At 37.6% G+C, this 26,522-nt stretch overlaps 1 protein-coding gene across 1 annotated transcript in view; it reads right to left on the reverse strand.

Moving 5' to 3' along the window:
- Positions 1–17,033: 17,033 nt before the first annotated feature.
- Reps2 (RALBP1 associated Eps domain containing 2) overlaps positions 17,034–26,522 on the reverse strand; it is a gene marked incomplete at its 3' end in the record, with an annotated part of 158,602 nt that continues 149,113 nt past the window's right edge. The window contains exon 14 of the mRNA XM_051178746.1: positions 17,034–17,095. Coding sequence (XP_051034703.1) covers positions 17,034–17,095 — 62 coding nt within the window. The remainder of the gene's footprint in view (positions 17,096–26,522) is intronic.

Genomic DNA, 26,522 nt, shown 5'->3' on the forward strand with positions numbered 1-26,522 from the left:
TGAGAACACTGAGACTGGGTATTACTGGAATGAATAACATACTATTTGACTTCAATGTCATGGCCCACTGTGCCAGCTAGTTTTTTTATGTCAACTTGACACAAGCTAAAGCCATCTAAGAGGAAAGAACCTCAATTTGGAAAATGCCTCCTTAACTGGGCTGCAGGAAAGGCTATAGGGCATTTTCATAATTGATGTTTGATGTGGGAAGGCCAGGCTGACTGTGAGGGGGAATGCCCCTAGGCTGGTGGTCTTAGGTCTATAAGAAAGGAGGCTGAGCAAGCATAAGAAGCAAGCCAAAAGTCAACACTCCTTTGTGGCTTCTGCATCAGATCCTGCCTCCAGGTTCCTGCTCTGATTTCCTTCAATAATGAACAGGTCTTAGTTACTTTTCTATTGCTGTGAAGAGACACCATGACAAAGGCAACTTATTTTTTAAAATCATTTAATTGGGGGTTTGCTTACAGTTTCAGAGAGTAAATCCATAACCATTATGGCAGGAGGCATGGCAACAGACAGGCAGGGAGGCTGTGGGAGCAATAACTGAGACCTTAATTCTGATCCACAAATTGCAAACAGAGTAAGACTGTGACCTGGCATGGGATTTTGAAACCTCAAAGTCCACCCCCAATGACATATGTCCTCCAACAAGGCCACACCTCCTAATCCTTCACCAAACAGTTCTACCAACTAGGAACCAAGCATTCCAATATATGAGCCCATGGTGCTCATTCTGATTCAAACCATCACAGAAAGTAATGTGGAATTACAAGCAAAATAAACTTCTTCCTCCCCAAACTGCTTTTGGTCATGGTGTTTCATCACAGCATTAGTAATCCCAACAAAGGTACCCATAGTCCGTCCTTGATCAAAAATATAATAGACCTTCAAGATGGCTTAACCAGTAAACAATCTAGCCACCAAGCCTGATGACCTGAGTTCAAGACACAGAAATTACATGGTAGAGGAGAGAACCAAGTCCCAAAAGTTGTTTCCTGATCTCCACATGCTCAACACAGGGCATGCACATACACATATATATGTGCACACACGCACGTGTGCACACACACATGCACACACACACACACACACACACTTGTAAAATAAACTTTAAAACAGAGAAGAAATCATTATAAATTATGGATTTTTAAATAACAACACAATACAATCAAATTCTTGTTCCACTGAGGCAAGCTAGCTTAACAAATGTCCTAGTCCCAGATCTGAGCCTAGATCTGCTCATCATATTTCCTACTTGGCCTATTGCAAAAGCTTAAGAAGATTTTTCCCTAGTCTTTAGTTTTTTGCCAAGACCAATGCATCCTGTATGGAGTAATTCATCTTACATCTCATTTTAACTCACAGCCATATAGTGGGACCCTAAGGTTTGCTATACACACACACACACACACACACACACACACACACACACACACACACACACACAAACCCTCTACCAGACAGAGTTTTTCCATCATCTGACTCATAACCAGTTTCATTCAACCATATAGAGCCTGCTCTGGGCATAGTTACATTCCAAATCTTCCAGCCCAGTGGTTCCCAAATATAGCTGGCAGAAGAGAATTACCTAGGGAAGTTTAATAAACTACACATATCAAGACAGTGCTGCAGACTTTCTTCATTGGAATTCTCCTAGGAGTAGAGCATTAGAAACTTTGATTTTTAACAAGTCCCTGTGTGATTTTTATACAGCCAGCCCAGACCAACTGGGGGGCACTGATGAACCAAATTCTTCATTTAAGAGATGAGAAAATCAAGTCTCCAAGATGCTAGTCAGGACTGGGCCACATGTGTTCTTCCAATGCCTGGCTAGGCTTCTGAATTGTTTGCTTAGCTACTTACGTATGGAATGTGAGAGTAAGTCATAAAATGCTATAAATGCTATCACCAGTAAGAATTTGTTTTAAAGTTGATTTTGGAACAAAAAACATCCAATTTTATTTTTTAAGATAACTGAAGAACTTTGCCAAGGTATAGATAACTGGGGACTTTTAAAATTCTTCATTATCCATGCTATTGATGGGTGAAAAAAGAATCTCAAGCTTTGTTTAATGCTGAAGATCCCAGAAACAAGAACTAAATTCCAGAGAGATAACTAGGCAGCTCTGCAGCAGCCTTCTGGGTATTTTCAGCATCATTTTAGCATCCTGAATGTCAGTGAGTGCCTGATTTTCACCTGGCCACATCTTTGCTCAGCAAGGCCTCACCAGAATACCATGCAATGAAACCTAGACATAGAAGATAAAAAAAAAAACAACAGCCAGCAGCACTCTAGCCACAGCACTCAATTATCCACAAGAATGTTTACTAGAATCCACAACCCAAATCACCTGCAAAATAAAGAAACAGAATTGAACTGTAAGCCCCTGGAAAGCACAATGTGTGCCTTGCTTTGTTATCATTTCCCCAGTGTCTAACCTACTTGCCATCAAACATGGAGTGTTATAATCAACAAGTGGGATGAGATAGCAACGAACTCAACAAGTTTGTGTGCCACTGAACAATAGGCAATTGGAATAGCAGAAGAAAGCAGGTACTGGGCACATACTGTGGAGTCAAATCTAGTGTGTGTCCATACTACATGCATAAGCGGGTCATATACTTGGCCTCTCTAAGCTCAGCAAAATGAGGATAATCAAAGCACTATGAGGATTAAGCAGAATGTCTTGTCCAGAATGATGAGCACAAATACATAGTAACTGTTCAATAATGGCAGGTACTATTACAATTAGGTCTAAAAGTACAATTGATTTCTCAGGTATAGTTTCTGCTATTGTAAATAAGAGCCAATTCAATGTAAGGGACATTTTCTCTTTTACTGAATAGATAGAAACCTACAGCAAGAATATGCTGGCTCCAGTTTAGAGTAAAAGTGACAAAATACCCACAACCTGAATCTGTGTCACTGGGTATTATTCCTATCAGTACTGGAGGAGAGAAGCTTAAAAATACAATTGCTTTAAACCTTTACACTTCACGACTACCTCCACCACAGTCATCTCAGACAGTTTTCACTGAGTACCTCAGAAGCGCCCCTTCCTCACAGTAGACCAATCCAACATGGGGGACACCAGCGAAAACACTGCCAAGGGCCCCAGACACACTTCATTGATAGCTAAAATCAATAACTAGAAACTAAATCCTGGGTCCAGCAGTCACATGGTCAAACTTCTTGGGGACAACATCCATGAAACAACTTGTACTTACAACTAAAGGGAGGTGCTTCACTTGAGGATATTTTTTTCACCATGACTGAGGTTTGGTTTCTTCTATTAATGTAACAGAGATCTGACCTGAATCTGCACATCATTTTCTCCATCACACACTTATAGTAGAATCCACAACACAGTCCTCACAGCCACAGTTGTATACTCCACCACTCAGAGACAGCAGTGGAGGAGAATCAATGTGGCTTTCCCAAGGCCTCATCATGAGATGCCTTTTAATTGAGTTCCTGTTTGGGTAGGCAAGAAGCTTGCATAAGGAATCTTTATTCAATTTATGGGCAACTTAACTCTCAAAAGAAACCTGACAAGGACATCTGTGGCTGTGAGGAGTATTAGAATAGTATACTCTCTAAATTCTTTTAGTTCACAGTCAAGAGATTACTATTCAATGTCTACTTAACAGTGATACTATTTAATAACTATCACTATTAAATATTATTATTATGAAATATCCATAGGTGGGCTGACACAGCCCTTTCTGGATAAGCCTTATCTATGAGAGGAATATGGCTTTAAAATTTCAATTAGGAACAGCTTATCAACAAGTAACTACAAAACAAAACTGTGGAGGAGTTGGGAAACAGCTATAAATTAGCACTGATGGCAATGTGCAATCCAGGCGGCTAGAAAGATGGCTCAGCAGTTAAGAACACTTGGTGCCCTTGCAGAGGACCTGGGTTGGATTCCTAGCACCTACATGGGGGCTCACAACCATCTACACTTCTAGTTCCACGGTATCCAGCACCCTCTTCTGACCTCCTCAGGCACCGGGCACACTTGTGCTGTAGAGACATTTATGTTAGCAACGCTCATATACATAAAATAGAATGCATAAATACAGCCGGGTACACTGATGCATGTCTTTTAATCTCAGCACTCAGGAGGCAGAGACAGGTGGTTGGTTCTTCATGGGTTCCACATTGCCTGGTCTACATGAGAGTTCCAGGCCAACCAGGGATATATAATGAGACTTTGTCTCCAAAAGTCAAAAATAAATAAATTTGAAGATAAAGAGAATACACAAGTGGAAATGGATGGCCACCAACAAAGTATGCCTGCAATAAAATCTTGTAAAATTTCTGTAGTATCTACAAAAGCTAAACATATTCCTAGTTTATGACCCAGAAAATTCTACTCTTTATACCCAAAATAAAAAAAAAATACAACCACTCAACACCTTGAACATAATGGTGCAGAGTGACACTATTAAAATTCGTCAAAATCTGAAAACTATTCCATATCCATCAACAAGAGCAAGTTAAGATATTGGCATACATCATAGAATACTATACAGCAATGATTACATATGATATTTCAAACATCCCTTAAGCAACAGAAGCCAGGCAATAGTACATTGTACACAATTTAATGTGAGTAAAGTAAAAAAAATACAGAGATAATCTGTATTGTTATATGTCACAATAGTGCTAATCTTAAAACTAAGAGATAATTATAGGAAAACAGCATGGGGTAGAGGGTACTTCTGAAGTATTGATTATTATAATCTTGATTTGTGTGTATATTACACATGTGTATTATTAATGTTTTCAAAATTCATTAAGTTGCGCATTCAATGTACATTTTTCAATATTCCTACATTATACATCAATAAAAACTATAAAACATAAATCCAGTCATGCCAATTTCCTGCAATGTCCCTAAAGTGCCACCTAGTGGTAGTAGCTAAATACATACAAAAGAGAAGTTTCACCTCAAGCCAACTGGAAAGGTTGTCTCTGTCTTTAACAGATGTACAAGAATTGGGTTAAAACAGTACCCTAAAGTAAAATCACTATTGTGATCCCAAGGGGTGGATGCTCATGCTGCCTGCTGTATCGAATATCCAGGAAAGAGTTAGAGGCAAGTCAAGCTCCAGCACATAGCATACCAGTGAGCTGAAGATACACACACACGCACACACACTCACTCACACCTCTCTGCTTGTAATCTAGTAAAGTGTGGCCCTATAGTCAGTCCATTCCATTCAAACCTGATGAAGTTACTACACAAACAAATAGAAGTGGCCAGAAAAAAATTCCAGCAAACTAAGATTTATACAACACGACACTATGAGGAGCATAATAAAAAGGAAGGCTAATTTAAAAAAACAACAACAAAATACAAGTCACTAGTAGTGGGGTAAAGGTAAGCCATTTTTAAAGTTTTTAAAAACAAAATATATTCCTAATGTGTCCAATTGGTTAGTAAGAAAATCACTATGATTTACAATGTGATGGTTTGAATGATAAATGTCCCACACAGAACTATGTATTTGAACACTTAGGCCCAAGTTGGAGCCTTGCTGAAATAAGTATGTCATGGGATGAGCTTTGAGATTTTATAGCCATGCTCCCCTTTCTTCCTCCATCCTTTCTTCTCTTCATCCCTCCCTCTCTCTCTCTCCTTTCCTCCAAGTGGATTGCTACTGTGCCTGTCTGTACCTTGCCCTCCCCCACCATTATGGACTCTAACCCTCTGGAATCATAAGCTAAAATAAAGCCTTTCCTCCCTAAGTTTCTTTTGTTTATCACTGCCATGAACATTAGAAGGATCAAGTGGGTTAGAATCTGTAAAGCACCTCAAAAATCATTGTCACATAAGCACTAAGTACCTCATAAATGAATAAATTAAGGAAGGTTCGAAGGTTCTCTATGGTTGTAGACTTCTCAGATCAACTCTACAGTGTACAGAATATTTATCATACAAAAGTTGTATCTTTTTGCTCCCTTTGGAAATCACAATAAAGGTTATACCTAGCCTTTTGCTACAACAAATATGGGCCACAAAGCAGGATTAGAGGTTTTGGGGCTGGGCAAGATGATTTTATCAGCACTGGGGAAGGTACTTTAATAATTTTTGATGAAGAGAGGAAATACTTCACATTTAGAAAATGACTGGTGAGCAAGGACTGGAAATTCTTGTCACATATTGATTAACACACCTCTAGTTAATTGGTGCCATGCAGCAAATTATTTTATCTCCATCTAAACATTCATCATAAAATTTCTAACACTTTCTCCAGAAACTTTTTCCAGCTCTCTGTGTCTATAGGAACAGGATCTGTCACCTACTAGCTAAGTGACTGTAAGTAGCTCACTTCCAATTGCTAAACCTCAATTTCCTTTATGGTAGAATGATATGAAATGATGCACAAAAGCATGATCATGAAAGTGTTCATATTAAAAAGACTTAGGATATATGCAGGAGCAAGCAAAAGGCTCCTATAAGTTAAGTCACAACTTGGTAAGACAAATTGAGGTTTCTGATATGGATAGAGGCAGCTGCACATTTGTGTATAGCACAATAACACAGAATTAAAATGCTCATATGGACAACAAGATGGGTCGCTCAATGGGTAGAAGTGCTTGTTGCACAAGTCTGATGACCTTAGTTCACTTATTGGAACCTATGGTGGAAGGACAGAACTAACTCCCAAAATCTGTCGTCTGGCCTATATACACATATGCACACACTGTGGCATATGTGCACAAGCACACACACACACACACACACACACACAATCATACACACACAATAATAATAAAATAAATCATTCCATGTAAGATAGGAAAGTGATACCCTTGAAGCCAGAGGTTACAGCAGTGCTTTACTACCCATTGTACTACAAAACGGGACTAGTCTGTGAAAGTGTTCAGGCTGTGCACTTAAGAATAGAATTGATAAACAAATAAGTAGTTCCTGACTTACCAGTGCTTTAACTTGGAATTTTTCAAGTTTATAAGTGTTCCAAAGCTTCCTAGTAACCAAATTCTGCTTTTCACTTTCAATAATCTAAATTATATGAGCTAGTCAGTACTTTATCCAAAACAGGTTTGTGCTATATTGTTTGGGACCCCTGTAGCCTAATATAGATATTCTGAGTATATATGAGACAGGTTAGGCTAAGTTAATGTTCAATGTGTCAGAAGTATTAAATGTATTTTTAATTTATACTATTTTTAACTTACAATGAGTTTGGAGGGACATAATCTTATCATAAATCAAGAGGCATATGTAGCTATCACAGCATGGTAACTGGGCTAAGACACCATCACCCTCTGGTACCATCTTTCAGAACTCTTGATAGCCAAACCAGATAGACATGTTAGATCTCAAGTCAGAGAATTGGCTCCACATTGAAGGCCATATATGGCTTTGTGACAGCTCCAAAGTGCTAGAAAGAAAGAGCTTAGAGAACTGAAAATAAAATTTAAACCCAAAGTTCAAAATAAATCCACAAAACAAAAATCAAAAGCAGAGGAGACAAAACCTAACACTAATACTAAGATGATTGGTGCAGGCATGTAATCCCAGACCTAGGATACAGTGGCTAACAGACAGAGCTTGAGCTCAGGCTGGGCTACATATCAAGTTTAAGGCTATCCTGGACAATTAGTAAGACTGTCCCCTAATTCAAAACAATGAAAACCCCACATGCATCCTAAAATCAAAGAATACTGATAGAGGTTTAAAAACAAAATCAAAACCTATTAAGTTAGGGCTGAAAAGATGGCTAAGCAATTAAGAATGCATACTGCTCTTGCAAAAGACATGAATTCAGATCCCAGCATCCACATTTGTTGGTTTGAAGGCTCCTGTACCTACAGTTCCTGTGGATCAAATGGTCATTTCTGGCCTCTAAATTCACGTGTGCATAGCCCCACACAGATACTCATACACATTATTTAAAAACAAACCTTTTTTAAAAAAATTCTAGGCTGTAAATAGTTATTCAGAGAGTTAAATTAGAAGATAACCATTTCATCTGGGGCCAGCACATTACTAGAAATAATAGATGTGCTGAAAGACATAGAATAATATAGCCAAATGGCATTCAGGAAGAAATAAATAATAGAGCAAAACACACGTAGATATGGCTCAGAGTGTTCTAAAATTAAACACATGATTTTCCAGATGGAAAATGTACACTGTCACCTGACTCAAATAAATTTAAATCTATGACTACTCACATCACAGTGACATTGAAACAGAACATCAATGCACAGTTTTAAAAGCTACCCCCAGAGAAAAGGCAAAGCCACTCCTAAGGAACAAAAATAGACTGGCAGTAGACTCTACAACAGTAGCCCAATAAATGACAAAGAAGGAGGTGATGCATCCTAAACAGCAAAACTAGCACTTAGAAGCACGGGTACTAAGTTTACCTATCCAGAGACTTAAATGAGAACAACTATATGACCTGTTTCCAAAAACTGCTTATTTGAACCCAACAACTGCTAGAATTGCTGCAACTAGGTAATTATACAATTATACAATTATCTCTATTTCTCAGAGCATGCACTGATTCCAACTGTCATTTTATTCTGACAAAGCTCCAAATGACTTTTTAAAATTCTAGACATCATATCAGAGGACTTTTCCCTCCATTCTCTTCAATCTCTGATTATAAAAAAGACATTTTCCTTAACATTCCATTTCTCCCACCATAGCAGCTACTTAAGCTTCTCCCAGTTCATCCATGCTACACCTTCAAACGCTTTACAGAGCATAGATCTGTTTCTTTCCAGGGCTATAGGTGTACAGAAAGCAAAGCAAACTGGCTTAAACCATCTATCTCTCAACTGCCCTTTATGACTTTTCATTTATGTTACTTAATGTAACACATACTCAAAGGTCTTCACAATAGGATCCTCCCCTGACCCCATTGATTCCTCTCATTTTGCAGAAGAAGAATAAGTCCAAGGGCATAATTTGCACAGTCCCTCCAAGGTCACAGAGTTACACAGCAGGAGGACTAAGAATAGCCCACAGATGGATGGACCCCTTCACGTTAGCCCATTTGACAGTGCTGTACAGCATCATCCTAGATAAAGATAAATCCCTGGTTTATACATTCTTACCCTAATCACTTAAATGCTCAATAACATACTGCTAGCCCTCATTGTAGCACAAAACAGACACACTTAGGACAAAAGTGAAAAAGTAGCATCCTAGGTGACAAATTTTGTAAATTCACTTCAGAATAATTTAAGTTTCTCATAAATAAAAAACAGCTCTTTTTAAATTTTTTTAGTTTCATATATAACATTTTCTCTTCTCCTCCTCCCTCTAACTCCTCCCATGCCCCCTAATTGTCAAATTTGTGGCTTTTTATTCTCTAATTATTATTACATGCGTACACACACACATACTTAGAAACTTATACAGTCTGCTGAATCCTTTTAGAGTTGCTCATATGTACATGTGTTTAGGGCTTACCACTTGGGACTGGATAACCTGTCAGGAGGCTCATCCCTGGAGAAACTGAATCTCTCTCTCTCTCTCTCTCTCTCTCTCTCTCTCTCTCTCTCTCTCTCTCTCTCTCTCTCTCTCTCTCCCTGCAGCCATTAATTGTCTGTAGTTTATCATCTAGGGATAGGCCATGTGAGATTCCCTCCACCCATGATGGCATGTCAACTGGTTCTGTCATCTCTCAGGTCTTGTTTAGGCAAACCTACTTCTGAGATTCCAAGGTGTCATATATAGAAAACACTACCATGAAGCAGATATCCTAATCCTCTGGCTCTTACAACTATCATTCTCCCTCTGCCTCAACCAAGTGTAGGAAGTTGTATTATAGATGTATCAATTAGGACTGGATATCACAGTCAGTCATTTGCTGCATTTAACTGTGGTAATATATAGTTTGTACTCAATAAAGGTCTGGAGGCTTGTACAGATATACAGATAGACAGGAAGTCAGATGGCCAGGCCAGAGAGAGGAATATAGGTAGGAGGAGACAGGAACTTGGATCCTTTTCAGTCTGAGGATTTTGTAGGGGTAAGAGCTCTAGTGGATGGCTCTGCTTCTCTGATCTTTCAGCTTTCACTCCCAAATATCTGACTCTAGGTTTGTATTATTAAGACCTATTAGAACTCGTGCTACATTTAACCAGCTGTGGCTTTCCATAATGATCTCCATCTGATGTACAAAAAAGAAGCTTCCTTGATGAGAAGTGAGAACTATACTTATGTAGCTAAAGGGATGTTTATTTAGAATGTAGTTAGAAATTATACTGGTCTAAGTGGCAATAGTAAGTTCTCTAGGTTCCGTGGCCTCCTCAACCACAACCAGATAGTAGGCTAGGATTACAGTATCAGGTATAAATTCCCTTCCACTGAGAAGGCCTTAAATCCAATTATACAGCTATTGGTTTCCTCCAGTAAACAATGCCACTATTGCATCTTTCAGGATATCTTGTCATTCTGGTCATGGTTGTGTTCTATAGGCATTAAAGCTGGGTAGAATTACTGCTCCCTTTTCTTCTTTGAGAGTTTCTAGTACTATGAAAGTTATTCCTTAGGGAGGAGACTTTCAGGTCAGATCAGCTCAATTACTCTAAGTTCTGTGTCCAAAGTAAATGGTATCTTAAGTAATAGGGTTTTACCTTCAATTTCTGGGAGGCAACCAAGGATAACAGCAATAGCCTATATTGCTTTGAAACTCTATAAAACATTATACTTCATTTAATGACCCTCTTATTTGTGGTTCATAGCTCAAATCTTTAGATATGAGTATATAAGCTGGAGTAACTACAAATACAAGGAAAGTAAAAGGAGGAAATGGGGTGGGGAAGATGGAGCTCTATAAAGGGAATTCTAGGATACTAATTCTAAGAAGGGAGAGATGAGAAAAAAGGTAAGGGAGGGGCCTTAACTGGGTAAGGATGATGGAATACAATACATAAGGAGAGGAAGGGAGGAGAGATAAATATCACTAATGGTGATTTTAAAAGCCTTGGGGAATCATATTATTTCATGTTTACCTAAAAATACATTATATATATACACTCTGTGTGTGAGAGAGAGAGAGAGGGAGAGAGACAGAGACAGAGAGTGAGAGAGTGTTTAATTTAGATGATGTTCCACCACTTCGGATGACAATGCTCCCCCAAAAAGCCATAAACCATCTAACAAAAAACCTCAGTAGCAGGCATGAAAATCCTCCCTTCAAATTGTTGAGTAAGGCACCTCTTGACACGTATTAAATTTATATGTTGAGAACTAAAAATTAATAAGTGACATGTACTTTTGAAAGCCAATAAATATGTCAGTTTGAATAGTGGTGCAAGGCACGAGTGGGAAGTGTTATCTTGGTTTGTATCAAACTAGCCTTTTCTCTCTTGTTCTAGCTTCAGCACAATTTGAAATGGCTGGTTGTGAGGCTGAGGACAACTCTGGAAAAGCCGAGACAAAGATGGATTCCTGCTTTCAGCCTGCCAGCCTGAAGTTGTCTGTGGGCGGCATTCAAGGACATCTGAAGTCTCTGACAAGCACCCATGAATGTGTGGGTGCAACTGCTGCAGTGCACAGCATAGCCACCCTGGACTAACTGTCTACAGAGTAACCACACTGGCAGAAAATGTCCCCAAAGACTTAAAGGTAACATGTATTACCATGCATCATTTACAACCTGTTATTTGGGGAAATGAATAATTAGGTGTCTCATCAAGATTATAATTGCTGCTGGCGTGTCACCTCACAAATCTCTGACTATGAAAAAAGGGGGAGGGTCAACAGAAGATAATCTAAGGATGCCTGGACTCCACTCATTGCAGTCATCTACTGCTGGTGATTCCAGCATACTGTATCGCTATAAAACATAGCTTTGTCTTTGGTAATTGTAACTAAACAGGCTGGATATTTACTTCAGTTTCTAACCAAACATCTGTATTCAAATCTTAATCATACTTAACAGTAACTGTACCTTCAAAGAAGCTACTGATGATGCTGAAATAACAGGTTTGGAATGAGCTAAGTGGTTTTTAAAAACTATATTTTCTGGGTGAGATGGAGGGATGGCTCAGTGGTTAAAAGTATGTACTGTTCTTGTAGAAGATGGCCCCCCCACACACGGCAGCTCACAACCTCTGGAATACCAGCTTGAGAGGATCCCACACTCTATTCTAACCTCTGTGGGCACCTGCACTCATATTCACCCATATATAGACACATATAATAATAAAATAAAGTTTTTTAAAACTCGATTTTCACTGTGATACAGAAGTTACAATAACAAACATGTATATATGTATTCCAAACTTAGAAAAGAAATACAGAAAGCTCATATGTCTGTTATATAGACACAGTAAGTATGAGCTAGTCTTCTGTGCACTGCACGGTTAAAAATGTTATATATGTGGATATTATAGCAAAAGGTCTCAAAATTTTGTTTCACTATTTTTAATTCATAAAAAAAGTCATGAAAACTTAAAATTAGCAACATTCTGTGCTTCCCATGTTAAAGAATTTTTCTTGTTATTTCATCACAGATGTTAGAAAGTTGCCAATGAGATACTACCTCGTTTTTGTTTATTAATGTTGTTGGGATGTTACCAAGGGCTTGCACAGGCTAAACAAGTGCTCTACCATTGAACACAGCCCCAGCCCCATATTATTCTCTTAGAAATATATCTGGCATTGCTAAAGATGGACTCACTTAGAAAAATTACATTAGTAGGCTCTCCTCTGCTGTTCCCAGAGAGAACTCTCTTCTTGAGGACTACAAATCTCCCACACTTCTGTAAGCATTCAGACTGCTCCTCCCTGCTCCCTCCACAATACCCACTTGAGCTCTCTTCCCTGATGTCTGTCTTCCTGAATCATGGTTCCTTGAATGACCCAGGACCTTTCACACAACTGTTTCTTTGCATCAGGCTTTTCCTATACAGTATATAGGGTCTCCTGTTTCTTTAAAAGTCCCTTCACTGGTCACCCTGCTCACTGCATGAGTCTTCTTAGTCTGGAGGCCAAAGGCATTAAGATGGCAGTTCTTCCCTCCTGCCTTCATTTCCAGTGATATTTTAGTAATCAAAGCCCTGCCATGAGGAGTACTTGCTGTGAGAAGCAGGGAAATGAGTGTTATAAATAGAAAAGATCCTGGGCACATTCATCTAGAGGAAGCCCCAATTCATCAACACACATACCAACTTTTTCCTTATTAAACATAGTCATGTAAAAGCCATGGTTCTGAAGTAGGCCTCCTGAACATCGGTGCCAGTTGGGGGTCTTGGGAAGTCTATGAGGCCACTGGCAGTGAATCAGTATTTACCCCTATTATACAAATGGAGTTTGGGAGCCCACTCCACATAGAGGAATACTCTCTCAGTCTAGACACATGGGGGAGGGCCTAGGCCCTACTCCAAATAATATGACAGACTTTGATGATCTCCCATAGGAAGGCCTCACTCTCTCTAAAGAGTGGATGGGAGTGGGATGGGGAGATGGTGAAGGGAGTGGGAGGATGGGAGGGAAAGGGAACTGGGATTGGTATATAAAATAAGATTGTTTTAATTTTTTAAAATATCTTTTTAAAAAGTCATGTCTCTCTATCACAACTGGCATAAGATCAATACTATTGAAGGGACTTAGCTATTCAAGTATCAGATAATCCCTAAGGTTAAAAAGAAAAAAATAACCCTTTAGCAGAGTATTGACCTATACAGCAAATGCAAACTCTGTGGACAGAATTTTCCTTAGTTTATATGTGAGCAAACAAATTGAACTTTTACTTAACACTGCTCTATATAAAATGGTTTACTCTAATTGCCATTTGGTTGCATGTGCTATGAATAAGTCATTTAAGTAGAAAAAGAAAATCACTTCCTCTCTACTGAGTCATACCCTGGATTCTGGAAATGAAGAACCAAGCATCTGATTCTTTCTTCACTTTGTACTCCTCGATCTTACCTATACTGGAAAAAGTTAAGATGTGTTTCTTAGAATGTACTCCCTTTCCTAACTCTGGAGCCCCATATGCATAATTTAATCCAGATGTTCATATCACTGTGGAGCTTGATGTAAGAAGAGCCAGATACTTGATGCTGAAAACTGCCTCATCTCTCTCAAACGTTAAAAGTGCATTGAGTCTTTTGCTTTATTTTGTTTTGATGTTTGTTTTGCAGTGCCAAGGAAAGAAATAAGAACCTTTGTACATGCAAACAAGTGGTCCACCACTGGCATACTTCCCTAGCCCTACATATAGTTTTCCTGTTTGTAGAACATTCTGAGAACATGGAAGCATGTCACTATTGACTAATATGCATTTAAAGAAACTGTTCCTTTGGAGAAAATAAAAAATATTCCTATTTGTTACAATGTAGTCTTACTCATTTATATTACAAAACATGAAATTTTTAAATCCAAAAAAAATCTAGAAAAATTTTAAGTCTTATTTATAGCTACTAATAAATGAAATCATTTTAATTGTACCTTGTTGGTTTTTCTTCTAAGTGCCTGGTGATGCTACTGAAATCTAAACCTCAGAAGAGTCTTTATGGATATATTTCCATAATCACAGGTATATTTCCAAGGTCAGATCGATGGTCCATATATAGCAAAAAAAAAAAAAAATATCAAAACCGTGTAACAGAACAAATGCAGAATTCAGAAATGTAAGTTCTTTATAATAAAATCTGCCATGAGGCAATAAAAATGACCTAATGAGAGTGAACAAAAAGAAGCAAAGAAGCGAAGAAAGACATGAAACACACTGAAAACCTGGACAATTTGGAAGTCGAAGCCAATGCATGTGCATTCAGCTTTTACTTTCAATTCTTTGAGGGAAGCGATTACTGTAACATGTAGACTGTAACTTTAATCACATAATATAGAAATTGGGTAGCAGATGAGAGCAATTTGGTAACATTCAAGCAGGACTTTAAGGTGGGTGTTCTAGTGTTTCCTAACCACTAAGCCCTGGAAACAGTAATAAGTGTTTTTGAAATAGAGAGATGATTGGACAAGCTAGAAAACTGTCAGCTTCAACAAAACTGACTTTTGTTTTGTGTTTTGCTATAGGACTTCAAAGCTTCTAGTGGGTTTGTGTGCAATGTCAATCTCCTAGTGGGGGGTAGGTGAAATGGCTTGCAAATTCATCTTACTACAGAGCCCTATTAATATCTACCAGATTGCTTCATCCCAAGTAGTTTTGGAAACACTCTGATGTCACATGCAGGTGGCTATTTAGCTGTTCCTAGTTTGGCATGGCACAAAACTAAATACAACCACATGTCTATTACTTTATATATTAAATAGATGTGTCCCATTTACAGTGAACAAAGGAGAGCAAGAGGAGGGAAGTAGTCTGGGGGTTCTCTGCCTACATTTCTTACACACCTGCTCCTGTTGTCTGAAATCTGGAAGTTGGGGCTGAATGCTAAGCTCAGTGCTTACACTTTAAATCTGGTAGACAAGGAAACAGACTTATTCATTAATGTTGACTTGAGAATTCCCAGTCTCCCTGTCAAATCTTCCATCATTAAGTCCCAAGCAGGCAAGATGCTCCAGGCAACCAGCTCTGATAAGGGCAGCTGTTAGTAGCAGTGCTTTCCAGATAAGCATCCCAGAATGCCTGCTAATGTTATTGTGACCAAGTCCAGGTTTGCTGTTGATGCAATGTGGGAGTCTCAATTTCTCCATGCAGACAGTCTCAGTTACAAGGGAACACAACAGATCTACTCTCTGTCTTGATATAGATATACTTAGACTCCCAGGATTGAGAGAAAGAGGGTATAAAGACTTCAGTTTGGGAGGGGCTCTACTATTTTCTAGATATGGCCTCTTAGTTAACTTGCTTAAACCTGGCATGCTCCAATTTTCTTGTCAATAATAATATTAGTATCTATTTCATAAGGGCTTTGGGGGATAAAATTATGCAATTAAAGTGATTAGTGTAATGTCTGGTCTGACACAGATGATCAATTAACACAACTAATAATTTTGAAAGAGCACTAAGTATAACAAAGGAAACACATGGGGTAGAATTAAGGTTTAATGTTAGACAAACAGCATGTAAGGTTTTATGTTAGACAAACAGCATGGACTCAATTTCCACTTATTAATAGATCAATTTCTCTTAAAGCTTTAAGAATTTTCACTTGTTTATATGCAGATCAGGAAGAACTGGGCTCTCTATAACCCTTCAGACAGAAGCAAGAAGCCAATACCTCATGGGTTTTGTATGTCCTGATTGAGTGGCTGCTAAAGACCATGTAACTGTCTGAAGAAAGGACAAGCAAATGTTGAAAATGGTTTCCAAAACTGATCCTGAGACTATCCACGTGGAGAGGTGTGTTATGATCCACAAAGTAGCAAAATAAAACCTGTGATTCTCTGTAGAGCAAATTCCCGAAATCTTCCACCAACAGCTAGAAGGCCTCTTTAAAGACAGGTGTTTCCTTGCTAGTAATAATGATTGATCTGCAGCACTATGTACACTACTCCATGGATTTACTGCCCATTCTCATTTTCAAATCTTGATAGGGAAAGCCATGGTAGCACAGGGAAAGGTGGCACACTTAATTTACAAGTAAAACACACTCTCCCTCTCCAGATGTTTCAGGTTATTAATCTGAGTGGAAAAGGCATCCTTAAAAAAGTACTATAGGCCCAAACCCATGCTAAGGGACACTTTTAGTGTGTGTGTGTGGAATTAACACAGCTCCTAAACTGCTGCTGAACATATGGCTACCCAGGTTCTATGTACTATACAGAAAAAACATGTACCCTGACCCCAATTACAGTCACATTCCTTCTACTTCTCCTTGGGTAGAGAAACCACACAAAACTGTCAAGAATGAGAACTGAAAGTGTGGCTGGTAGCATACTAAAGAAACTCCATTTCCATATGAGGCTGTGAAGCTACTGGAATTTGGAGAAATCAGCTGCTCTCTATTTCCTTACTCCAGAAATTATCTGGTGGCTCCAATGTGGTGTGGTGATTAATCCTTGCAAAGCAACATAGTGGTAAGACAACAGTTTGCAGAAATCAAATATGTCACCTACCTGTGTTAGGCAAGGTCTTGGAGGAAGTGCCGGTGGTGGAGGTAACAATCCTGAGTTAGCAGCTGAAAAAAAAAGAAAAGAAAAATATACTACTAAGAACCACCTTCCCCTAAAGAGAGGGGAAAAACTGTATTCAACTAATAACATGTTTAAGTTTGTTAAATCCCATTGAAGGCTTAATTTTTTCAACAATAGCAAAATTATATTATAAGCAGATAGATGGATAGAGAAACTGTGACACACATACACAATGGAGTCTTAGTAATAAAGAAGAATGAAATTATGTAATGTGCTGGAAAATGGGTACAACTAAAAATCATCATATAAAGTGAAATAAGTCAGACTCAGAAAGACAAATACCACATGGCTTTTTTCTCATTTATGAATCCTAGATTGCACATAGATACATAAATGCATGGGAATAGAAGGGAAACTAAAGAGAGCAGCCCCAGCAGAAGGGGTGAAAGGGAGGGGGCTACCAGGAGAGAAGGAGATGAACATGGTCAAAGCACATGATATACTTGAAAGAGAGAAATTAACATACAATAAATATAGTCCTATTTATTTAAAAAAAAAGAGTGCATGTTATTTCTAATCCCCTTCGCATCTTACCCAAAATTCATGTATTGATATAACTGGTACTGGTTAAGACAGGAGAAAACGGTAAGGAAAACATATTTTTTGAACAAAAGACTGGATTTAGCATGGAAAATGTGGTCAAGTCCTTATTCTGATGTTAATTGCTCAGTTTTAAATAAACCAGGTTCAAATAAATGAGGTCAGAAAGAATCTTCTTTGGGTTCTCATATTTCTCACAAGCTTTCAGCCATTACTGCTCATTAGTTTAGTGCTTAGGCTGCAGAAAAGGATGAGGGCCTGGACTCAGCAGCTCTGCTATCTGTGAAGAAATGGGGTATGCACCAGTAGAAGAAACCAAAAAATGATGGACTGACTTTACTTATTTCAACGATTTCTCTTTCTTTCTCTCTCTGATCATTACTATCAAGGATAAACATGTTTCTAAAATAATATGACCACATCTAGAAGATCTTCTGAAATAAAGCTGAAGTCTAACATTTTTCTTATTTTTACAAGATACAAAGAATATATGAGGAAGCCAAGAGCATCTGAATTCTAACTTAACAGTGTACATAAACAGCTGCTATGGAATTATAAATAAAATCCATTATCACACACACAAGAAATAAGTTTAGAACTATACACTAACAAGTTAAACCACATTCTTCACATATTATTCTGAAAACACCATATCTATGTAACTGTACACAGTTTATTCAGAAGTCTGTGATAACAACTAATATTAGACAATATTCTGTTCCCTAAAAGCAAGTAGCCCCCACAAGGCCCAAGGACCATCATGGAAGAGAGGGAAAAAAAGACTGTAAGGGTCAGAAGTTGGGGAGAACTGAAGCAAAACAGTATCTTCTACCCTTAACAGGACTGCTGCCCTCATGAATAGTTGCTACCCAAGAGCTGCCCAAGGCCAAGCCAGTCAACATTCCAGCATGGAGAGAGAAGGAACTCATGAAGATAAACTGACAGTAGATGGCTTCTGGGGGACAGAGAGTTAGTTTTCATTCATATGTGACCCTTGGGAGATCCACCATGCTCCAGTGGAAAGCACAAATTAAACTCAGTGGGTTATTAAAAAGGGGTACATAAACTTGGGGGAGTGAGAATGTGGGTCATAGATCAAGGAGGAGTGGGAATAAATATGATCAAAATACACTGAAATTCTCATAGAATTAATAAAAGTATTATATTTTTAAAAACAAGTAATATTAATGTATCAAGACCATGGCTATCCTTGTAATTTTTTACTTGTTTGGCCTTTCTGGATCAAACAGGCATAAAGATGGAGCTTGGTGCTTTCCACACATGTAACTCAGAATAATACCACAGAAATGTTTATACATGGCTAGTGCATGGATATAGTACAACCAGGTGTGTCCACCTAGGATCTGATTTTCATTACAATTCGTAACTCCACAAGCTGAACAGGCATCAGTAATAGCATGCAGCATAAGAGAATGTCCACAGCCATAAGGAGAACACATCTCAGGGCCCTAATGTACAGGTAATTACTACTAGCTACTCTTAAAAGAAATAAACAAGCAAAATTTGTGCACATTTCTAAAGAAATATCCAAACAACTGTACTAGAATAAACAGTGCAGTTATCAAAAAAAAAAAGACTGCTCAAAAAATGACAAACCATTTAAATAAACTGACTCAACCAAGATGAAGTAATAAATACCACATGTCCTCAATCAGATGAAACAACCAAACACAGAAAAATATGAAACAATTCTCATGATACTGGCACAAAACATATAAGAAGAGTTTTTGAAACACAAGAAAACTAGGCAACAAAGATGGTGACCTTTGAGAGAAAGGAAGCAAAAATAAGGAGGGGGCCCGATGACTCACCCTACTCACTATCTTGAGAGCTGCTAGAGAAATAACATATATCCATGTCCAGGGCTGATAATGGTTTTCAAAAATAATTATTCAATTTTATTGACTGGCTTTGCTGGAAAAAGTGCCCCAATCATGAAGAAACAGATTTAAGTTACAAAATATTAAGATCATTTAAAATGGAATCTTAAAATTAACATGGGTATACACACCTATAATCCAAGCACTCAGGAGCTGAGGCAAGAAGTATGCCACAAATCTGAAGCCAGCCTGGGATACTGATACTGAGACCTTGTCTCAATCAATCAATCAATCAATCAATCAAACAAACAAACAAACAAACAAACACAAAGATAGGGGGAAAGGGGAGAGAGAGAGCCATATTGCAGTTTCTCACAACTAAACTTCAAGAAGCAAGACAGTAGCATACGGTGTGTGTACTCTTCACTCTGAATCCTTTGAGAAAATGCATTTAGTTATTTTCCTTAGTAAATACTAAGGTTAAGGGAAAACAAATATGCTGTATCATAAATATTAACAGATTTGTTTCCTCTTCCCTTTACTACTTTTTTCTAGTCATTCATACTTAACTAACACATACCATAAAGATGAATTTATTTTCTAATATTTATTAAAAACAGCACTGCTGTTTTTCCTACATACATGTCTGTGAACCACATGAATGCAGTACCCGACGAAGCCAGAAGAGGGTATCAATCCCCTGGAACTGGAGTTACAAACTTGTGAGCCACCATTTAAATTTTGGGAGTTGAACCCAGGCCCTCTTGCCATAACAGCTAGTTCTATTAACCACTGAGCTATCTCTCCAATCCCAAAGCAGAATGTAAATGGTAATAATGGGAGCTGGGCAGTGCTGAGGTAGCACTGTGACTCCAGCACTGAGAAGGCTGACACAATAGGATCTTAAATTCAAGGACAACCTAGGTTATACAGCAAGACCCTGTCTCAAAACAAAATAATTTTTTAAATGACAACAATGGGCATATCATTCTCTTTTCCTTCAAAGAGAAATATCTATGGCTTCACCCAACAATATTTCCCATAGGTTTACTATAGACATCTTTTAATAGATTATGAAAATTACCATCTATTCCTATTTTGATATTTTCCCATGATGGTGAATTTTAACTAACACTGCAATTGCATCCACTTATATGATAGTATGATATCCTATAATATGATAATGTGCTAAATGGCATTATAGATTTTCTAACATAAAAACAAGTCCTAATTCAAGGTAGAGTTGGCTAATATTTTGTTTAGGATATTTTGCAGCCATATTCATAGGTGACAATGACAGTCATGATTTTCCCTTCTTATATGACATGCTTAGAACAAGTTATATAGAGTAAGAATTTTTTTCTCAAATATCAAGTTAAAACTTTCTAGTAGAGACATCTGGAAGTAAATGGTTCAGACTTTCTAATTCAGACTATTCAAACTTTCTAATTCTGAAGCCATTTCTGGAAAATTGGGCTCCCTAGGTGTTTTGGCAATTGATCATATTATGATCATCTTAACCTCTACATATATAACTATGTTTTTCCACCCCTCATGTTTGTGTCATTGCTTTAGTTTTCCTTCATTAATCACATCTGATATCTGCTATGTGTTATATTACTCTTTTCAAAATACCAACTTTTAACTTTTACAATTTTGGTGGCTATTCTTGGTTGTTAACTTGACTACATCTAAAATTAACTAAAATCAGCCAGGCAGTGGTGGTACACTCCTTTAATCCCAACACACAGGAGGTAGAAGCAGGCGAATCTCTGTGAGTTTGGGGCCAGCCTGGTCTACAAAGCTAGTTCCAGGACAGATTCCAAAGCTACACAAAGAAACCCTGTCTCAGAAAGAAAGAAGTTATAAAAGTAACTAAAATCTAACTGGAGGGCACACCTGTGAGGGATTTTTTACTTAATTAGAAGCAAAAAAAGAAAAAAAAATAACCTACTTCTTTTTTGTTGTTATTGTTTCAGTTTTGGTTTGTTTATGGGTTTTTTGTTTTGTTTTTTCAAGACAGGGTTTTTCTACGTAACAGCCCTGGATGTCTTAGAACTCAGACACCTGCCTGCCTCTGCTTCCCAAGAGCTGGGATTAAAGTCATGTGCTGCCACCACCTCCAACAACTAGAAGATCCACCCCTAATCCAATCTTTAAGTAGGAGGACACACCTTTAATCTAGATCTTTTGAAATGGGGAAAGATACACCTTTAATCTAGACCTCTCGAGGCAGGAAGACACACCTTTAATCTGGGCTAAATCTTCTGCTGGAATCCTATATAAGGAAATGGCAAAAGATAGCTTATGCTTTTTGCCTGCTTGCTCTGGCCTTGCTAGCAAGTCTGTTCCTTCACTGGCTTTAGAGCCTACTTCTTCAGGATTCTAGTGTCTACTAACAACCAACTGAGATATCCACCTCATAGACTAAGCAACTACTGGATTCTTGGACTTTCTGTTCACAGGCAGCCATTATCAGATTAGCTGAACCAAACCTTAGAAATCATTCTAATAGATCCCCTATCTATAGAGAGATAGATTCATTCTATAGTTCTGTTACTCTAGAGAACTCTGACTAATACCACAATCCTCTATATTGTGTGCTTCTTTATATTTTATTAATCTTTCATTTACATGCAGTGGGTTTGTCTTGTTCTACCTTAAATTGGTTGCTTAGATTATTGGCTTACAGAATTTTTATAATGTAAGATAGGATTATAAATTTTATTTTAACTACTTTATTAAAATCTCATATTTTATATTTAATTAAAATCTCCTATTTTGTATGTATTGTTATCATTTAGATTTTTAAAACGTAATACCCCTTCTGATTTCTTTTATGATGTTACCTTCTATCTTGACTGAACCCTGAGTTTTCTATTAATAGCAAATTGGTTATTAAGATACTATTTTCTCATAGCATATTGAGGATATAATTTCACTGTCTTTTAACTTCCATTATTACTGTTGAAAAATCAACTGGTAGTCAAATCATTATGCTTCATTAGATATTAATTTTCTCTATGGTTGTTTTTAAGAACTCTCTTTCTGATACTCTAAAATATCAAACTTCACTGTATCTGCACTTATAATAGTAATATCTTTCTCCTTTCTTACCTACCTGAAATATGTGGCATCCTGAGTTAACTTTGGCCAATCCTCAGTGTTTCTTTGAACATTGTCTTCCTAGCATTATTTTTTTTCTTTAAGAGCTTTGTCTAATGTGATATTTGGAATAATTTTCTGAGATTTGTTGCCCAATTAAATAATAGTTTCTTCAGCTATACTTATTACCCTGTGAATCCAGTCCCTGAATTTTAGAAACCAAATATTTTGCTTTGTCATCTTCTTGGGTTTTTTTTGTTTGTTTGTTTGTTTTGATAAATTTTTGAGACATAATCCTTTTATATACTCCAAGCTGACCTTGAACACACTTTGTAGCACAGGCTAGTCTCAAACTTTCCATGTTTCATGCCTCAGTCTCCAAAGTGCTGAAATTCCATAAATATACCATGACGCCTGACTCCCTGACTCCTGCTTCTAACATACTAAATATACTTAGTAATTCTGTCATCTGAATCCTTTGCATTTGCTACTATTTTTTGCTTCAGCTGGTTCTCACTGTGTTTCCTAGTGTCTGGAAACCTTTGAGGTTACCTATTCTTCAGAACTTTGCCTGTGAGTAACTTGAGGTCTGGGTACAAAATGGTTCCCTCATCTTTTGTTTCTGCCAGATACCTGAGGATGTTACCAATCTGAAGTAGAAGAGAGATTAATTGCTAAATTTTGCTATCTAATCTGAGCATATACTAATATTTTTAGTACAGATAGCAGCTTGAATACATGCAACTAATCTCTCTAATATAAAAGAGAAGCAAGTTGTCTAAATGCTCTCTAAGTTTGGAACTGGCAAATTAGAAAAATGATGGATAGGTTACTGCATAAGTTTGAGAAGGCAGTTGAGTAAGAAAAAAATGTATATGCTCTAGATGTTAAGAACTTCCAGACTTTTTCCCTTCTATTCCCAGAGAATGACACCCAAAGATTAAAAGAATGTTTTCCAAGGAATCTGACCAGCCAAGAAAATATATCAAAAGCTACTAATAGAAAGGGACCACCAACAATATAATCTTGCCAGATCCCACTACTGTTATGCACACATTTGACAAGTCCCATCCATTTGTTTATATATTCTAAGATATTCTCATTCTTAAATATAACTAGGTGATTATTACCAGGTATCCACAGAAAATATTCTAGCATAAGGTACCATGAGAGCCAAAGTTACATTTTAAGTTTCAATTACTGTGCCTATGAGATCCAGGAAAACAAAACGCCTCTGATCTGCAAGCCTCTTGCCAAAGGATAGATACTTCCTGAAATACTGGAGGCTATTGTTTATGAGAGATAACAAGCCACATTTTTTCATTCCACTAAACAAGTTTGTTTGACCCATCTGCACCTGATATGTTTGCTCATATATGGGCAGGAGATTCACAAGCTGGATGTAAGTCAGGATATATGCTTGCCCCTGATTGGGCCTGATGGGAAAATGTAATGAATTATGGGTTCTCCTTCTTAAACCTCTACAAACTGTGATTTTGGGACATTTTCCTCTGGAACCTGGGTATGGGCCTGACCAGAGCCCATCCACCTAGCCAATATTTATTTAAAGATTCCTTCAGATTTGCCTTTCAACTGTGGTAGTAGTCTTATTGTCAATCAGTGGGGTTAACAGTACAGAATAAATAATAGGAAAAATTATTTCAAAGAGACTAGACCTGAACTAAGAGAACACTTTAAATTATATATTAGTAGTATCATAAGATTGGTCATTAAGATATTCCAAAAATTTTAAATAAGTATTATATACTAGGCATTGTTTGAGGTGCTACAAAAACACTAGTGGGGAGGCAGGGGACGAAAAATAACTGTACCCTTACAAATCTTATATGCTACTGGGAAGATAAAAGATAGAGGGTGAGAGAAGAAATCTTAAGGAGAGTTATCAAGTAAAGTTGCAATAAGAGGCACTGTGTAGAAAGATGAGATAATTGGAAGCTATTGAAAAAAAAGAACATTCAGAAAATTAAAAAGCACTCAGAAATTAAAATATGATAGCAGACAAAAAGTGAAAGCTCAATAGAAAGTTTCAAAGATACTCTCAAGAAATTTCCCAGAAAATGGGGTAATATTCAAATAAAAGTTCCACAGAGAGATAGAAAATATGAAAAAGGAATCAATTAAATGGTTTAATAAAAATTTCCAGAAATGAACAGTATGAGTTTCTAAATTAAAAGGGCCCACTGAGCACCCAGAACAATGGAAGAAACAAAGTATGATATAAAAGTACTAGAATTTTAAAATGTCTACATGCTTTTGGCAGGGAATGGGAGAGAAGGGCAGGCTACATACAACGTAAGAGAAATCAAAAACATTTTAGAGTTTTTATGTACCTTTAGAACATAGAATTCATTGAAACAATTGCATCAGAATTCCAAATAAAATTTAGATCCTGGCTATATATTTGCAATTTGAATGTGAATATCCTCTCATAGGCTTCCGTGTTGGAACACTCTGTCTCAAACTGCTGGTGAAGTTTGGGGAAACCTTGCTACAGAAAGTAGGTCATTAGGGCAAGCCTTGAGATTTTATAGCCCAGGCTCACTTCCTGAACTCTCTTTGCTTCCTGGTCCATCTCGATGTGGAGATAAGGTTCAGTTATTATAAACTTCACCATGCCTTTCCCACCACAATGGCCTGAACCTTCTAAAAACTATGATTTGAAATAAACCTGTCCTCCATTAAATTGCTTTTGGGAATATTTTCAGGAAGAATATGCAAAAGTCTAGAATTGTTGACTAGAGAAGCTCTTGGATTGTATAGTCAGGGTTTATGAGCCATTCTGAAGGGGGCTCATAGGACTGGAATGCCAACAGACATATAGACTTTAAAGACTAGGCTCATGGAGCTTCAGAGGGAAATAAGAGTTCTACTGGGACCAGAGCTAGAAGCCATTCATATTACCTTTGGTAGAAAAAACATATCTGATTGCATTCTACCCATGTCCTAGAAGCCTGAGTTAGGTTGAATTAAACTCTAATGGATTAATGTATTTGGTAGAGGAAATTTCACAGGCTGTGGCATGGCATGTTTGTTGCTTATTATATTTATTTAGATTTATAGTGCAAAAGATAAGAGAATGGAGCTTCAAGAAATGGAAAATGTGCAATTTGGTGAGGAAAGGAACATAAACCTAGTTAAGGTCATGGAAAGAAATGTGAAGTTTGGTGAGGGAAGAAACTTTAAGTCAAGTAAAGCTGAGAATGGGGGATTGAGGGAAAAGTAACTATAGTTATTCAAAAGTTTAACATCATTAAAGAGAAACCTGGACTTTGCTATGAAATAACAAAAAAAGGTATCCAGAGAATAAGACCCAATGTAAATAAGCTCCAATATAAATAATGTAAACTCATTTGAAAGGAGAATGACTAAAGAGAGCTTCCAAGGTTCTCTGTAGAAAAGAAAAAAAAAGAAAAGAAAAGAAAAGAAAAAAAAAAAAAAAACCTGCCATCGAGGGGAAGGTTTTCCCAGGTTATCCAAGAAGAGTTATGAAGGCCATTGCAGCTATTATCTGTGGGAACCAGACTACAGACCGGCATTATCTACATGCTGCTGCTCCGTAGGCACGCAAATTGGAAGAGTTAGAGGGTCATAGAAGCTTGCACCAAGGTTCCCATACTGTGGTATTCCTACAATGGCTGTGCGTGCAGCTGTGAAAATAAAGCATACATTGTCATAGAGATAGATCCCAGGGTACTAGAGAGATGCCAGAATCATAAAACACACAAAAATAAATTCCAAGACACCAAGTATACCCTATCCAACAGAGTCACTACACGTGCTGTGGGCAAAAGAACTAGAGAGGTAGGGCTATACAAACCCATTGGAACACAGATAGGACCATAATGAGCCCAGGTTATCAAATATGGACATGCCGGATTTGGTGTTTGTACTGCTACCTGTAGAT

Source organism: Phodopus roborovskii, unplaced genomic scaffold (genome assembly GCF_943737965.1).
Source record: "Phodopus roborovskii unplaced genomic scaffold, PHOROB, whole genome shotgun sequence".
Taxonomy (NCBI): domain Eukaryota; kingdom Metazoa; phylum Chordata; class Mammalia; order Rodentia; family Cricetidae; genus Phodopus; species Phodopus roborovskii.